The 12,894-nt window shown below is 33.5% G+C and overlaps 1 protein-coding gene across 11 annotated transcripts in view; it reads right to left on the bottom strand.

Moving 5' to 3' along the window:
* Positions 1-12,894, bottom strand: part of KIAA0825 (KIAA0825 ortholog) — a 243,184-nt gene that overhangs the window by 130,554 nt on the left and 99,736 nt on the right. For all 11 annotated transcript variants that reach the window (XM_038124587.1, XM_038124585.1, XM_038124589.1 and 8 more), the window contains 2 exons: positions 10,519-10,629; positions 5,286-5,425 (listed from right to left, as the gene is read on the bottom strand). In XM_038124587.1, coding sequence (XP_037980515.1) covers positions 5,286-5,425; positions 10,519-10,629 — 251 coding nt within the window. The remainder of the gene's footprint in view (positions 1-5,285; positions 5,426-10,518; positions 10,630-12,894) is intronic.

The raw sequence follows: 12,894 nt of genomic DNA, 5'->3' as shown, positions 1-12,894 counted from the left end.
GTGCTGCTTCTGTCACTGACTTTTTTTCTGTTCCTTTACTGTATCCAACCTGATAGATCATTTTACTTTTCTTTCAGAGTTGCTCCTCTCCAATGACAGCTAAAATCTATTGTAACTTTGAACATGGCTTCATTTTGGCAGATAGTGTATTATTCTAGTTTTAAATTCCAAGGAGAAATTTTACATTATAGATTCATGGAAGAGTCACAGAATACTCTGAGTTGGAAGGGACCCACAAGGGTCATCAAGTCCAACTCTTAAGTAAATGGCCCACATGGCGATTGAACCTACAAGCTTGTTGCTAACAGCACCATGTTGTAACCAACTAAGCTAATCTCAGGTCATATTACTCCTATGCTGAATAAAACCCAGGTCTTAAACCTACCCGTTTCAATTTAATACATTCCAAATAATAATAAGCCCTGTATTAGCTGCTACCTGTGAATCAAGTAAATCCTAAATTTATGACAACTATAAAGCTCAACATGCCAAAAAAGCTTTAACAATGCTTATATCATCTGCCCATAAATTATTAACATATCAACAAACTACTTCTGTAGGTATATATTCATATGTGATCAATGCCACAGCATTTTAATTTCATTCAACTCCATTTGGAGTTTTTTCTCCCTAAACAATTTATTTTAAACTATCTGAGAAGAAGATTCAATTAATGAATTTCTGAGCTAGTGACTTCTAGAATCTATCTATGGCCAATAGAAAAAAAAACCAACATTATTGTCAGAATACCTCCAATACTGATTTTATGGGATAGTATGCAGGAAGCATGAGATTCAGACAGCCAAAATTTGATAAGGCAATACTGAATGTAGTCCTATGGCCACATTAGCTCCCTAGTGTTCCTCCATGTATTGGGGTAGATACTAAACAGCTTACCTGCTTAAAACTTATTCAGTCTAGAGCTCTACTGTAGCATGGAGTTCCTATCAGAAATTATTAAGTCTTTGAAAAGCTAACCATATGACCATATATCACAGACATCAAGTCTATCACACATGTATCAGATAGTATCTTCACACTCTGTCAAGAAAAGGTAAGGTATTCACAGCAGGGGTCCACCACAGTCCAAATAGGAAATCCTATTTAGGTTTTCGGAAACACCATGTTTTCTCTAGCTTATCACTGGAAAATCACCAAATGGAACAGGATATCTGTATTAAGGTCCCTTTTTTACTTATCTTCCAGCTACAAGTATATCACTTCAGTACATCCTTCACTTGTAATGCAGGTACTGAATTCAATAAGCTTACTGGTCAGATGGACCCTTTGAGGAGGTGCCTCTTTTAAAGTAATCTTCTAACCATTAGGCTACCATGACACAGACTGCTATCATGAAGAGGCTAAGAAAACTTTCAGAGGTATTCACGAGCCTTATATTGGATGATCCACAAATACCAGGAGGAGAGATCTATCTCTGGACAAAGATATAAATTACTCAATGAGATTTACTTCTGTTCACCTCTGAGTTTTGTGACCAAAACCTGCAAGACTACTTTTCCCAAAATGGTGTGTGGTTGCGCCATGGAACTAGAATGGTTGCTAGTTTTTTCAGTTATGTGATAGACCATGACAGGATTATTAAATCCAAGGAGTCATTAGACGAAAGTACAATGAAGTACAAGAAAGTACAATGAAAGTACAAGAAGAAAGAATGACTCTCAAGAACTTTAAATAAAAAGTGTCAAATCGTTACAGATTTTAACAATGCCGGAGTTTTGATGGAGTTGGTAATTCATGTAAGGCATGTACATTTTCTTCTGTAATAACTCATAACTGCCACTAATAGTTCAGTCAATGAGGTCAATTGGTGAAGTTACCACTTTTCACTGTACTTTTAGGGTAACCCACAAAAAACCAGTGCTATTTACTTTTATGTGTCTAAAATGTAATTTATTGAGTTTGATTAAAAATTAATTAGTACTTAAAATTTACCTTAAAATGACACATTATACATCATGGCAGTTAGAGAACTGTTTCAAAGCAGGAAAAGAATTGGAGTGGGAAAAAAAAAATCTTTCAGTTCTGCAAATACATTTCCAAGTTCTCTTTCCAGAAAAAGGGGAATAAAAGAACAGTCTTGGAAAACTCTTAATATCTAGTAGTATCTAGAAAGTTGTCTAATGGTCCACCACACAATTATATTTTCTTGGTGGATATCTTTCCTCCCCCAGCCTTCTTATGTGTGCAAGGTAATTGATCTCTTTTTGAAGCAAATTGCATTTATTTGGGTCCAACTTCAGATTTGTAGCCTTAGACTTATTACAGAATATTTGTAAATGTTACTATCAATTCTTATTTCAAAATTTTAGAGGGGCCCAGAATATCATCTAGATTGAGATGTACAGACTAAACAATACCGTCTCCTAGTAGTCTTTCAAATATGTACTGTGCAAGCCAAAAATTAGGTGAAACTGCTAACAGCCTGGTCTTGCTGTGAATGCAGATTTCTTATGGTTTATCTCCACATGCCAATATTCACTTAAGGGTTGTAGAAAGGTGTGTAGAAAGACAAATTAAATTTCTGTAACAACTGGAGTCTCAAGCTTTTATGGTAATGAATAAGATTATTTTGAAGATTAAAAAGCAATATATTGCATTTTCTGTGGTTCTTCATCAACTTGATACTACTGTCTCTTCCTAAACAAATGCAAGAGGCCCAAAGACTGACTGATGGTCTAGAATGTGCCTTGTTAACAATTTCTCAGTGACCACTGTCTTATCTGCTATTCATAAGTGGCCAGGTCTACTGTCTGGAGGGGTCCCCTCTGACACATATTAATCCTGTGTTGGGCCAGTGCAATCCAATAAAGCTATAGCTGTTTGCTTTACTGTGCAAAGAAAAACTCCTGATTCCTGGAAATAATGATTATCAAAATAGAAGTCACAGACTGTTCCACTGGCATGATGTATATTTAGAGCAAATCTAGCAGAAATTCTCAGAATTCACTTACATCCTCCACATTTTCACATCAGCATCTGCTGGATTCAGCTGCTTATTTTATACAGACACCACTTCCTTTTTTCCTCTATTTTTGCTTATCAAAAAAATCCATTTCTATTTCACATCCATGAATGATAAGGCAATATTGGTTTAAAAAAATCTGCCAAGTGAATTGCAAAATAGTTTATTTTGTCAGAAAATTAACACGGTACCAGCTACCTTCACCATTTCTCTCTAAGGTCTCTGAAAAGCCGCAGCAGAGGCCTTCAACCCTTTACTCACTCAAGAACCTGTCTGGAAAAAAAAGTTGCTGGATGTTGGACCTATAGAAAAAAACCATAAGATTATATGGCACTGTAATTTAACACAACTAGGTTATTTAGACTTGCAGCTTGTTACAGAGGTCAATTATGCAAATCAAATTTTTCAACCATTTTTTTCAAAATTGCCTCTATGCAGTAGCTATGTGAACTGAAGCCAAATAAATGGTTCAATTCTGGGTAACCTGATTTATTACCTTTAGTATTTTTGATACAATAACTTCATACTTCCATATTTTAATGTTTATGTATATTTCATATATCATAATGCACAAAAAAAGACAAAAGTGCACTTTTTAAATTTTCCTGTCCAGATAGTATATAATTATATATATATGGAGTTTTAATAACTTCAACAAATATGTTATCCTTCTTATAATATTTAGCAACATGAATCATGCACACATAGCTTCTCTACAAATACTCTTTCTACTGAAAAAACTTTGGCATTCCCAACAGTACTCCCTGCTGTGATGGGGAATATACATTCCTTCTGAACCTCCACATGGTACAACCATGAGAACAATGGGACTACAATGAAATTTAATGTGTTGGAATGATGTCTACTTTGAGCATCCCAAAGTGTTAAAACAATACAGGAAAATTCATCAATACCTAGGATTTTTTGCCTTCTGGCCTGTTTTTAAAAGGGAAAGACTGAATGTAAAAAATGTGAAAAGGCTTTTCCTTCTTAAAAAATTCTTCTGTAATTAAATACCAGGGAGTCGCATTACCACTAAGGCAAATTGCTCAAAAACTATGGTATACTTAGCTGTATAGGAGAAGGAATAAAGAATACATATTTTTTGTCATTAGACAATTAACCCCATTGAAATTAATTTAGATGATACGGATCATCACATATATTGACTTTATCTAAACTAGAAGTTTATTCATTCCAATATTGAAGTTACATGAATAAAGCCTGTGCAAATAACACGTTTTGTAATTCAAAGTCAAATGGATTTCCCTAAAGCTTAAGAGGCTGGTCAGTCAACAGACTAATACATTCTGTCCCTTATTACCTGTAATAATTTAAACATGTAGTAGAACTCAGTACTGGATAACACTAGGTTAAGAATATGACCCTGATCAAACATTTGTCAGCCTTTGTAAAAGATGACATGTGTTTGAGTAGGCAATTGTATGCACTGCAGCTCTCAATAAGATGTGTGACAGCAATGGAAGCTGTTGTACTCTTGACAAATATGAGACCATTTCAAAATGACAGAACTAAATCATGTTATATATAGATAGATAGACAGAAAAATAAGTATAAACAGTTTTTTGATAAATAGGAAGAATTTGTTGGCCAAAAAAATGAAGAAACCAAGACTCTCATATTCCTGCAAAATTAAGTCAAGCATGTGATTATACCATTCTATTCAACAATACGATCATTTGATCTGCAAACTACTAATGGAAAGATGTGATAAAGTTTGTTGCTTCAAATCCAATACCATCAGAATGCAAATAAAAAAATTGTAGAAATATTCTTTTATTTATTCTACTTTCAAAACAGCATTAATGAATTAACAAGCAAGGAGCATATATATGTAATTCTAGAATGCCTACAGTGATAAGCATATAATAATATCAACAAAACATCTAAGAACCTTTCCACTGTTCAAATGTAATTTTGAAAGAGTTCTCTTAGATGGCTTATCCATACTTTTAAAACCCTGTGTACAGTAGTTGTGGTATCAAAGCTCTGTAAAGTTCAAATTAATTTTGACTCTTTTGCATTTACGATAGCAGCCTATTTTATCAAATGGCAGTTTGCTTTGAAATTATTAATACACTGGTTGAGTGTATTATGTAAATTCTCACTTAAAAAGTGATGATTTTTCTATCTTTTTACCCATTCAAGAAGTTTCCTACAGGTAAGTAAATGGGTATTTAACCCTCAAAATGGTTGTCAGCCTTCCTCCAAAATTTAAGTTAAAAATGAATTTGTGTTTCCAACTGATAATCTTGTATGGATTGACAATGTCAATACTTACTTGAGCTTCTCAGCAAAATTTTCACTAAGAGACAATCATGGTGTAGCAATGTTTCCAAAAGCAAGTTCAAATTACAGTATGGCTGGGATAAGAGCAGCTTCAGCAGACCTTGGGCTGCCATTTCTCTGGGTGATGGAGTCCTTTCAAAATATAAAGACAGAAAGACTAATATAGTTAATTTATCTCCAAAATTAATATCCTTGAATTGCAGATGTAACACTAAATCCCCTAAGTGTCAGCTCCTCCCAGATTACTCTGAAAATGCTTTCATGCTTCCTTACTTTAAGGCAGCCCAGAGAAAGAATTGCACCTAATTTCAACAATTTTGTTAGTCTGCCACAGTTAAATCGTATACAAAGCAACTGTGTTTATCTCTTTCATGGAACAGTACTTATTTTGCTCTACCAGGCAAAAAGGAGGGTTTTTTTCCCTGCAGTTGAATAAATGCAACGGTATAATTATTCAGTTTATTATTGCAGTAATTGTTGAGTAAGAGATCTGCAGTGTCTCTCCTTGATGAAGTACATAAAGTTCTTAAGTAAAAGGCAGTGAAAATGCTCAAAGGGTTTGCAAAATTCTACTTTAGGTTGGGCAATTCTTATGTGTCCTGAAAAATCCACAAGAAATATTAGACTGGTTGAGTTACGCTTCACCAGCAGGGAGAAGTGAGAAAGCACAGTACAAATTCATTAGCTTTTAAAAAGATGGCAGTTTATTTTCTGTTTGTGATTTCCATCTTCTGCAAAAATTGAGATTTCCAAATACTATTCCAGGGCTTACTCTGAACACAGCCAGTGACTGAACACCAACCACTGAACTCACATTACAGTTAAACGAAAAACAAACAAATCTGTCCTGCCGAATGTTTATCACCTACTGTATTTAGTATTTTCTTCTTGAAACATTTTTGAAAACAAGTTTTCAAAATTGGACTGTGGATAATTTTTTTTCTTCAATGTGTAAGTTTTTATTAATTTGAAGGTTCTTTAAAATGAAATGTCAACTGATTTTTACCTGCTGCATTTACTTTTTTGGCTACAAGTTTATACAATAGTTGATAACATTGAAACTTTATACACCTCATAGACTTTTATGCATATGAATTTTACATGCATGATTTTACGGACTTCATATGCATTGACTGGGCAGGTATAAATATTACCTGCCAGTATGCAAAAAACACCTTCAGCATCAGTTAAAACCTTCTTCATAGGGAGGTTTTCAAGCTGACATTTTCTTGCCAGCGTAGAGAAGTATTTATATGCCTCTGCTCAAATAATTTACATGTCATTTACACATAATTTTTGGGACGGAACTAAAATGGGCTCATGTAGTAGTTCCACCAGAGGGGTAGAACTCCATTAAATTGCATGCTTTTACAACCTCTGACTTGGCCAAGTGTGCCACCTCCCAACTATGCTTGAATACACACATGAAAAAAAATAGGTAACTGCACAAGTATTTCACTGTTGAATCAAAGCTGCTATTTATACAATATACTCATTTAGGTATATTACATGTCCTGGAAAATAAAATGTCAGCTGATACACTCCTCTACTTTAGTCCCTCACATGTCTATGTTTCCATTACCAGAAAAAGCAGTATGCCACATATCTTGCCGGGCAGCCATGAAGGCACCTAGGGAATACATAGCACCATCTTCCAGCAGGGCCCTTACATCCCACTCTTATGACAAAACTCCACTGTAATAGTAATTTTAGTAAAAGGAACCTCAGCCTTTGCTCTTTTAACACTAAAGCAAATACCTCTAACTTCATAAGCAATGTCTCTGCCAGGAAACCTTATGTACAGCTTTTGTGATTTCCATCTGGTACTTTATATATTTTGCCAACAGTGTAGCACCGACTCTACAATTATATTTGAATATTAGTACATACTGGATTCAAGCAATATTTATTAAAAATACATACACATATACATTTAAATCTTGGTAGAACTTGCAGTCAAAGTAAATTCTCCATATTTAAAATACATACTGCATTCAGACATTAGGATTTTGCATTCTTAAAATAATTATCCTAATTTCTGTATGTTCAAGATTAGTCCTATATATATAATTTAATGCATATATAATCTATATATAATCTAATCAGTAGTTAGTAATTAAAGTTAAAATTAAAACAGTTACTATATTCACTCTAGAATTAATGCTATAGCTGAGAGCAAACTCAACTCTTCACTAATTCGGTTAAAATATTCAGGCCAGTTTAATTTTTTTCTCTTCTTTTAATGTCATGTTATTCTATCTAATAAGGTCACTCATTGCCTTCAAACTAAAAGATAAGTGATAATTTGGGTCAATTACATTTATGAAGAATAGTATTTTAAATTCCTATAGAAATAAATTATATTTTTAGAATATCTGAATTGAAAAAAAAACCAACCTGTCTGTCATTGACCAGATGGGAAGTTATCATGTTGTAATATACACCAGTTCTTGGCTCTTTAAGCATCTTGCAAATTGAAATGCACAATGGTGTGACTCACTTAGAGGAAAAATAAAATATAGCAGACATTCCCTACAGCCATGAAGCTACCACCAATAAATGCACTGAGAAGGTTTGTAATGTGCATATGGAGAGACATATGTTCTCTCATCCTCACAGCTCAGTACTGGTGAAAATAAGACTAGCCTCATAAAAAGTGACAAAAGGTGAAGTACATATAAATATCACACACATAAATGTCCTGTTTTGTACAGTAGAAGGAAAAAATTCCAACTTTGATTTGCAAATGCTATGATTATAAACCCCAAATGAGGCAAAGAATGAATCACAATTAGCACTGAAGGAATCACAATTAGTAAGTAAATAAATAAGTTAATTATTATCACTAAATGAACTGCAGTATAAATTATCAGTAATTCTTTAGTTTGATAACCAACTATATTATTTTGGTTTCTAACTCAAGATAGAAAGAAAGAAAACCTCATGTGCTAAGTTCAAGATGTTATAAGGCAGGTACATATGCTAATTCATGGTAACAACCTTGACACTGATGTTGGAGTCAAATTGATAAAATTAAACAGACTGTAGCCATTTGCAGCAATGAAAAATAATGTAGGGAATCAGGTTACATAGTAAACAAATTATTTTCAGGAACTAGGAGAACTTTTTTTTGAAATAGCAAACTTAGGAAGACTAAATACTTAATAGCTAAATGTATGACAGTTTAGAGTTGTCAGTTAAAAATCAGGTGGCCACAGTTGAGAGGTATACAATGGCCTGTGCTTCCAATTTTGTTACAGACAATGAACAAGTATTTTAATTAGATATGAGATGTAAAATCAGAGAACAACCCATGAATAATGAGGATGCTCTGAAGTACAATTTTCTGCAATACTTAAACATGATGTTTCTTTATAATGTACTAAAGGCTGTATTTGAAGGGGAAAAATGTTTCATTCACATAGAGTATAAAACCAATGAAAAAACTAGAACACCTCAGAATTACTGATTAGATAGAGAGTCCTTAACTTTTTTTTTTTTTTCTGAGCAGCTGAAAGGTGTGTTTTTAAAAAGGAACAACAAGTATTTTACCAATATCACTCATTATCACCCAGACAGTATGCAAGGTTCTCTCTATATATGGACTTTTCTCACAAAGGTACACTGACTGTATCTTCTCAGAGATGCACTTTCTTTGGTACTTTGCATTTTCCTGTTTGGTGACCAAGTAGTTGTGTATTTTAGTACCTTTCTTCCACAGAAAATAAGTGCATACTACATAGCTCTGGAATAGTTTTCTGCTATTTATTTGTATCTATCTTAATTCCACCTCAGAAAAGATAATTATGTCAGACTGAAATGGTACCAGCACTTCCTTAACACACTGTTACACCGTATAGGGTACTCAGTTGTGAAATCATCTTCCAAAACTCATGCTTCAGAGTCTAATTTATATTTTGAGACCTGGCCTTGCATGAGGGCATCAAAAAACATACTGTCTTTTCTACAATGAGTACTTAATGGAGCATAAATTTTCCGGAAATGGATGACTAGATTCTTTTCTAATGCAGTCATTCCCTCTACTGTATCTCTTCTTCTCCTTCCTCTCCAACCATGTATAACTTAAAAAGTCACTGACAAGGTTCCTTGAAGCTTGATAAATACACATGATCTTTCACATTTTATAAAAACTTAAATTACTATTTCAAGAAGAACACATTCTGAGTGCACCAGTTATTCAACTCTGCTTGGCATGTAGCTAGCAAACCACATGATTTTGACGCAGTCACAACATATATTGTCTCTGGTTCAGCAGATATCAGAGGCACTAGGGAAGGAGAGAACAGGGTTGATGACACATAGTTAGGAGTGGAGCCTATAGAGAGAAATCAGTGTGTTTTGTGTATTATGGGGCAAAATTATAGGGAAGATATTTACATATACAAGGTAAAAGATACTGTGTGTACAAGGAAAGAGGTAATAAATCCAAAGCACATGTGTCATCCATAGGTCACCACTCACTTGATAATGTACTTCTCCAAAAGATAAAAATACTTTCTCAGAAAACATACTAATATCTAACAAAAGCAGCTTCTCATGAAAATGGAGAGTGAAAACCCTTCAGGAAATAACCTTGAAAAGGAGGAGAGGGAAGTAAAGGTGTTAGGAGAGGATCTACACTGGTGTGGGAGTGCTTCAGTTTCAAAATCAGAAAGCTAACAATAGCACAGCTGGTAGCATCTGTCTTCTATGTCACTTGTCCTTATATGCAGTGACACAGAAAAGTTAAGCTTTTGTTTCTAATCATTCAATAATCTCCAAAAAATTAAACTACAATCAAGCAGCATATTGTTAAATGAGTTATTTATGTACAAAATATTTATTTTTAAACAGCAATCCTTAACATAAAGGCATACATTCTTTATCTCCCCTTTAAGTGTAAGTCCTTCAAAACAGCAACTGTGCTGGACTTCTGTATTATCAAGAACTATAAAGTCTTTAATTAAAGCCAGAAAACCTTACAGATAATTCAAATATCAAACATAATTAAAAGATTAAGAAAATACAGTGCTTCCAGTGCAACTTTTCCTCAGACTCTCAAAGATTAGAGAAATCTGTAATTAATTTAAAAATGCTTCTATGACTTTTAAAAACCAGAATATTAATTAGACATTTATTCAGATATGCTCTTCAAAATGTAACAATGTTTGACTAATACTGACTATCTGGTGATCCTTTTACAACAATCAACTTTCGATACTCACTTCAGAAAGAAAAAACAGGATGATGGTATGCAAAATAACCAGTGCAATGGGTGATAAAAGACTTCTGGAAAATCTTGAGGAAGATGTTCATCAGAATTATCCAGAAATGTCCTGGAAGAAACCAAATATTTCCAAATTATTAGGGAGATTGAAAATCCTCTTGAATCACTACTACTAAGTATGTGTATATGAAAAGAAAACATAAAGTACCTTATGATAAATACTATTATTATATGTATGCAAACACATTATTGCAATTCTATCTATGTACTGTAAAAAATATAATTCTATATTTTATTCACTTTCACCCTTTGAAACTCAATATTAATAACTGTTATTCAATTTCCTTCATATTTTTATTCCTATATAATACATTTTCAAACTATGTTTGAAAATGCATTCAATAAGCAAATTTCTCTTCAGTCATTCATTTCTATAGCTCTTTTCTTCCTGCATAACAAAAATGTGTAGTATTTTCAGCACTTTTATAATAAAGATATGTAAAGTATCTTTTGAAATTATACTGACTGACATGCAAGCATATATAGACTTTGGAATATACTGAAGAAAAATTTGAACCAGAAGCTTTGGACCATCACTGGCTTGAGAGAAATGGAATATTGGTTGTTTTCAAATATAAAGGACTAGAGAAGAACTAGATGTTGACTAGATGTCACTTTTGCAACATTTCACTTACTTAACTGATGTGAGGCAAAATCTACGGATTCTAAAAATGAAATATTTTATTAATTAATTATATGATAGGATTACAGATATGTGTAAGAACAGGATTCTATAATTTAATAATCCCCTTTAATTATTGTTTAGTAATACATTATGAGTATTTGTACAATTTTCTAGCAGCCAATAGGATTCAAATATGTGTGATAGTAATGGATGCCCTTTGGCCTCTTCCCTTTTTATTCTCATTTACACTGTCTACAATTCCAGCAGAGAGGAATTCCAGCCTGTTACATGTATCCTCCATTAAATATAAACAATTATCACTTCACAAGCTCCTTACTTTTCATCTTACTTGGCTGTGAATTTTTTATCTTTCATCTGAAGTAATTCAGAAGTATAGCTATGCGTCTATTAGACTCAGATGAAAGAAGAGAATTATACTTTTTCAACAAGAAAGGTAGCCGTATAGTTTCTGAAGTTCTCCAAAAGACAGGCTGTTTTATTTGGAAATCACTCTTACTAGTAAAAAATAAATAGAAAGAATTTAATATAGATCTTAAGTAAGCAAAATCTGAGCAGAAGGTTTAGCACAGTCAGTTTGTGCTCTTTGTGAATTCATGAAAACCTGAAGATTAAAAATAAATCTGAGATTCTAATATAGCCAAAAGAAGAATGCCAACCTGAAAAGAATTATTTTAAGGACAGTAATTTCAATATTATGAAAGTAAAAAACAAATCTTATTGTCTCTCATCCACTGAAATATTTTTTTCTGAATATAGCAAAGTATAGAGCAAACATCCTGTACAAAAGTGTGATAAATACACTTTGGTTAGCAATGCAATTTAAAAAAAGAGGACCACATCTTGTCTATTGCTTGTGTAGGAACTGTTTGACAAAATTCTGGACTAAAGCAGCTTGTTAAGTATGACTTCTTAGCTGTATCCTAAGGAGCCTTAGCCGTATCCTAAGGACAAGCACAGGGCAGATTTTTGGATTCTGACTTATTTGCTTATACCAAAATCTCTACAGAAATTTTTAAAGTGAGATAGAGATAATCTGAGGGTTTTAGAGATTGTTTAAATATTAGAATAGCTTCAAATACTATTAAAAAATCAAGTGTCTGATGATAATACAGTAATTCTCATGACAGCATTTCTTAATGTCCACTCCTGGCTAGGTAATTCTTGCCAGGAAAGCCCAACTCTGTGCCAGACTGTTGAGCTCAACTACTCTTCTGACAGAAGTAAAATAATCGCTAGTAGGACATTTGTTTTTGCTTCAAGTGATGCTAAACTGGCTGTCTATTATCTCAAAGCACTGGATAGCTGATTTAATACTGTCACTATAGGACACGAAACAACAGGACGCGCATGCACTGCTGTTCTCAAGGTGAGAAAAAGGGAAGTTTAATTTCCGACTCCAACATTTATAGATTTCCAAAGGTGACAGTGGATTGGAGGGTGAACGTGCAACCTCTCCAATGACACTGCGCAAACCAACAATCCATCAAATGTCTCCTCCTCCATAAAAGAATGCAAAATAACAAGTTATTTACAGAAAGTGTGTGAGAAAGCTCATTACAAGAATGTAAATATCAGAAGGCTTAGAAAATCTTGAAAAATCAGGGCGACATAATACCAAAGCAAGATTTCAAGTTATAGTGGTTTTAGTCTTCAGTAGAGTATGACAAG

Source organism: Motacilla alba, chromosome Z (assembly GCF_015832195.1).
Source record: "Motacilla alba alba isolate MOTALB_02 chromosome Z, Motacilla_alba_V1.0_pri, whole genome shotgun sequence".
In the NCBI taxonomy this organism is placed as follows: Eukaryota; Metazoa; Chordata; class Aves; order Passeriformes; family Motacillidae; genus Motacilla; species Motacilla alba.
The sequence above is the reverse complement of the archived record's forward strand: the minus strand, read 5'-3'. Positions and strand labels throughout refer to the sequence as shown.